The sequence below is a fragment of the Montipora capricornis genome, chromosome 3 (genome assembly GCF_036669925.1).
Source record: "Montipora capricornis isolate CH-2021 chromosome 3, ASM3666992v2, whole genome shotgun sequence".
In the NCBI taxonomy this organism is placed as follows: Eukaryota; Metazoa; Cnidaria; class Anthozoa; order Scleractinia; family Acroporidae; genus Montipora; species Montipora capricornis.
This window is the reverse complement of record NC_090885.1, coordinates 24,082,258-24,087,257: the sequence shown is the minus strand read 5'-3', so window position 1 is coordinate 24,087,257 and position 5,000 is coordinate 24,082,258. Positions and strand designations below refer to the sequence as shown.

The 5,000-nt window shown below is 40.9% G+C and overlaps 1 protein-coding gene across 2 annotated transcripts in view; it reads right to left on the bottom strand.

Moving 5' to 3' along the window:
* The window catches only part of LOC138042614 (nuclear pore complex protein Nup205-like), a 48,130-nt gene that overhangs the window by 5,521 nt on the left and 37,609 nt on the right, over window positions 1-5,000 (bottom strand). For both annotated transcript variants that reach the window (XM_068888568.1, XM_068888567.1), the window contains 5 exons: window positions 4,145-4,283; window positions 3,201-3,284; window positions 2,294-2,463; window positions 765-894; window positions 288-422 (listed from right to left, as the gene is read on the bottom strand). In XM_068888568.1, coding sequence (XP_068744669.1) covers window positions 288-422; window positions 765-894; window positions 2,294-2,463; window positions 3,201-3,284; window positions 4,145-4,283 — 658 coding nt within the window. The remainder of the gene's footprint in view (window positions 1-287; window positions 423-764; window positions 895-2,293; window positions 2,464-3,200; window positions 3,285-4,144; window positions 4,284-5,000) is intronic.

Here is a 5,000-nt window from a genome sequence, read left to right as displayed (position 1 = left end):
AGCATCGCGCTCAAAGTCCCGTTCGCGAAGTCAAGATGTTAGCACTCTGGCCTTCTATCGCAGAAGGATTCCCAACCGCAAAGTTCACGAGTTATATGCAAAATAAATAAATAAATAAATAAATAAATAAATAAATAAATAAATAAATAAATGTGATCGGACTTGCAACGGTATATATAACCAACAGAACAAATAACGAAATATCCCATATCCCTTACTATTTGTGCTCGTGTGCTGAGTTCACTTAAAGATTCCTATGGATAACAAAACCATTTCCCCCAGAATACCTTGCAGTCGTCTCATTCGACTGTCTGTCAGCGTAGGACCACCACGCATGCGTCGTTCCTCGTCTGACGGGATGCAATGTAAGAAGTAGAAATCCAGGTGATGCCAGATGATGAACAAATAATTCTCAATAATGTCTGTTGCCAGAGTCAAGGGTAAATTCTTGTTCTCGTTTGAAAACAGTTATTTCAATCCGAGCGACTGAATTACGATCGTTTCCCTTTGACCGACTAACAGAGATTCTATTTCAACGCACGAAAACGCGGAGAAAGTTTAATAAGCTTAGACAAACATGTCGTTGCAAAGGTTCTTCTTAAGATAAACGAGTTTGAAAGCTTTTACTTCAACTTCTGAAGCACCGCACCATCGATTTAGAGAATTTGGAAAGAGAAACTACGGCCACCTTCCTCTTCCTACTTTTGACTATGGAGAAAGCAGGGTTCCCGTTGCATAAAGCTTACGTTCAGATCAAAAGATACACAAGAGAGACGAAATCTCGTTTTCCTTAAAACGTACGATCTGTGTGAGGCATTTTTGCGCCAGTTGATGTCTCTGCTGAGTGGAAAGTCTCTCCTGGACAGCTCCGCGGTTGAACTCAGCTTGGCTCAGCTGAAAAAGATAACACGTCGTCAAAATTAAGTTAGCCCCTTGCAGGAAGAAGGCGCGAGCTTTGGTACTGTAAAAGTGTGGCTGAAGAGTTGTCCCGGGTCATGATCTTAAAAAACAATTCCCAACGGTGATTCTAACCCCAAAACTCCAAATTATCAGGTGTTGCACAGAAAACCAAACGGCCAAGATGAGGGGGAAATGTACTTCCCATGGGTACACGCATTGTTGCTATGTTTGGTATTTGGATCTGTCAGCTATTTATAGAGTGTTTTCGCTCATGTGGCCATGCAGCAGCCATATTTGAATAGTAAAACAAATGGAATAATTTGCATAAAAATGGAGTTCAATTCTCAAAAGAATACTGTTTCTTTGTTTCACTCCTCTAACATGGCCACGTCATATGAACACACTCTATGATTTGCAACATTCACTTGACGCCAACCATCCATCTCGGTCACTTTACTCCTGGTAGTTTTTTTTCCTCGGTCGTTACATCGATCCTTAGATAAACTTCACGAGTGTTAAAGGTAGCGTAAGATTGCACCTATTTCCTCCAGTGTTTATATGGGAAATGTTTTCTATAAGGCTGAGCGCAGCGCTAGAGAATAGACCACAAAAATTCAATTTTATCAAGCAAGTTCACTTGATAAAGGAAAATTAATCACCGTAAGCGAGAAAGATCTGTAAGCTGACGTTTCGAGCGTTGACCCTTCGTCAGAGCGAATCCAGTATTGGCTCTAACGAGCCAGACATTTGCTAAAAGCAGAGGATTTTATACAAATGCAACTCTGACAAAGAACCGATAATAAGAGGGACATTTACATGGCTTTATAATGCAATTAGAAGAAGCGTCAACATTGACTTTCGATAAAATCTGACCGTTAATGAAACGAGTTCCAATAAGCTGAGAGTGAGACTGGATTGTAGGCTGTCTAAATAACAATTATTCCATGAGCCCGAGTTGGATATGAAGTGATAAAATAACCAACGAGCGCGTAGCGCGAGTTGGTTAAAATCACTTCATATCCAACAAGGGCGAATGGAATAATTGTTTTAGTAAATTCTCAAACCGGGTTTTGCCGCCGATTTTTATTTCCACAATTTTACAAAGCGTCCGGAAAGAGCATCTTGGCGCACTATTTTCCACATGACGTAAAACTTCGACTATTGGAGTTTTTTAGCCAATCAAAAAGCTAGAAATGCAATAGTCGGAGCTGAAAATGTACTAACGGCCTTTAGGGTGAATGGGTTAATGGACAGCTTCTCCGCCATTGACAAAAGACGACATTTTTTAAAAGCTTACATGTTTAAAGTTTTATTGGCACTGATGCCTCATAAACGAAACTACATTTAAAGCAATTCTCTTTTGGGCCATAGAAGACGATTAAAAAATCCATACTTCTCTCAGTTCATCGCTGGATAGCTCAGTCAGGTTTTGCAGCTTCAACTGCGTCTGCGAACATAACTCAGCTGTCTGTAGAATCTGATCACTGCATTTTTTCACGAATGACACAGGCAGACCAAGACTAATCGGTCGGTATGTGGACAGTGCAGCCACGGGACGAGCAACTAACAAGAAACAAACGAAACAAGACTTAGGAATCCGAATACACGGCCTTTAAAAAAAAAAAGAGTACAGTATTTAACAACTAGCCTCGGATTTCACAGCTTGGCAAATAAGCATTTCCTTTGTAAATGGTATGTGAAGTCTGTCGATCATGTTAGCATGGGTTCCTCGAATCGATTCACACGCGCCTTGGGTAAAAGGTACTCACCGCCCACCTGAGTAGACTCACGTCGGTCTCCAAACTTTTTTGAAGGGAGCAAAAAGGCTTTTTATTACTTGAAATTATACGTTAGTGTTAACTGTGGTGTTGGGATATTCAAAATGCGTACTTCTGTTCTCAAAATAACTTAAATAAAGTATTTGTCGATGGTGACTTGGAAATAATGGAAAAAAATACCGACTGAACACCGTGGTCATTCGCGACCACTGAAGAAAAATCCAGCCGATAGTAAGAGCAAAGCCTTGACAAAATTGTTGATTCATATTTACTTCCTATTCCATCACTGAAAAAACTCTAACATTACGGCACCCCTCCCCCCACCAAAAACAAAGTTGAGACGCGGCTGCATTATTTGCACTTTGTTCTGAGCAACATTGTCTTGGGGGTGGGGTGAAGTGGGGTAATGTTAGTCTACGGTGCAAACGTTCGAGAAATGCCCAAGTCATTAAATCTTTTTGTCTACGATTGCAGTCGCCCTTGTTAATGGAACACACCGCCGATTATCTCCCACTTTCTTACCTTCCCTATTTGAGCGGGAATCCCGAGACAAAGACTCGGTCAAACTGGGTGCGAATAGCACATGACAATGAGAGGCGACTGAGCCTGGCGAAAGAGACGAAAATTGAAACGAGGACAAGTTAGCGGTTTTATTGGAGTTAATAGAGCGGTTTTCAATTGAGTGTCGAAAGTAATCAGCGAATTACTTTGGTTTTGCATTACTTCACTCAGTGATTGGTTCAAAGTTCTCGCGCCTCTTTTTCAATCAATCAAAAGTGGAAGCAAAACCAATCGTGGCTCGCGCGTGCACACTTTCCCGCGGTTTGTGTCCGCTACATGTTTTGATTGGTTTACTGAGTTGTCTCCTTCCTTTTTGGTTGGCCAAAGTAATTACTTTGGTTTTAGTTGTGGTTTTACGGCACTCATTTGAAAACCGCTGTATGCTGGAAGGCATTTAATTTAAAAAACACGAATGTTGGAGTCAAAACTCTACACCAATGGATTTCTGCTACCAGGGTCTAGAAAAGTTTCATTTGTACAGAAAAAAGAAAAAGCTACAACAATACAAGAAATATTTAAATCTAAAATGAGAATGTACTTTGTCTTAGCAGCAGACCTCGCCATGGTCTCGGATGGCAGACTTGGTTGACAAGCGGAAGACATCACGAAATTATTAGTTAAAGCAACGACGTAAATTTGCCTAGTCCCTCGAGCATGACACAAAAAATTAGGAAAAAAAGGAACGGGAGAAAATGGGAAAACGGGAAAATGGCTCACCAAAACGGATTGGGAAAGCTAGAACATCACGCAATTCTTGCTCCCATATTTTGCTGGTCAAAACACGCAGTTACACCACACGAAGACCCCACGGCAAGCGAACTACGACTGTGCAATCCCCGCTTGTTCTAATATGGTAACCCTTAAAAGATTTTTTACGATCTCCAGCCTTTTATTTGGGCACCAACCTGTCGCATTCATGACTGTCTTGCAGAAGCCAACAATGTTGGAACAGATTCGTTGCAATTTTTCGGTAGTTTCCATAGCAATCAAACTGTACTTGGCACCAGGTTCCTCGTTGTGCTGTTCCATCACGGATTTGATGATCTGAACATTGAAAACGAATGTCACTTTCTACCGATTTTCCTCACACAAATAGAACAAATACAAGCCATGCTTGATAAGAACCATTCAAGACATATTTTTAAAGACACTTCTTTGCAACAGTTGAGGTTGCATCCTAAATTGTCGACAATTTTTTATGAAAAGGCCAGCTGAACAAAGTAAGTCCCAAATCTTGGGAAATGTAACCAGCAAATGGTTGATTCTTAACTGTGAGGATCTTTCGCCTGGAAAATCGTTTCACAACCACAGTTCCAATTTATTACTTACATATTCTTCTGTCGTGAAAAGAGGCATGTGGTTCGTCGTTTTTATCCAAGAAGACTAAGAGCTCTAGATTTTTTTTGCAAATGCAAGAGAAAAAGAGCGAGGGGAAAAGTACAGAGACGCAGCTATATTCCCTAACTTTGGTGAAATTTACGCAAGTAATAATTTTTGAGAAGGGAAGTCGCTTCCTCTTGACGTCCACCACTGGAAACGCGAAAAATTGCATTCACATTTCTTGCGACAGAGCGTGCATACTGCCCATGTGGACGTCTCTGGAAAGAAACTGTTGTTTATATTTCCTTCAAAACTAACTACTTGAATTCTTATGTTACAGGCCGGACGGATCTTCGTCCTCATAGTGACCATTCACCTCTTTTGGTGGATGTCAACACCGTTGTCCCCGGTTCTTTTAAGACCCTTGTGTTAGCACAATTC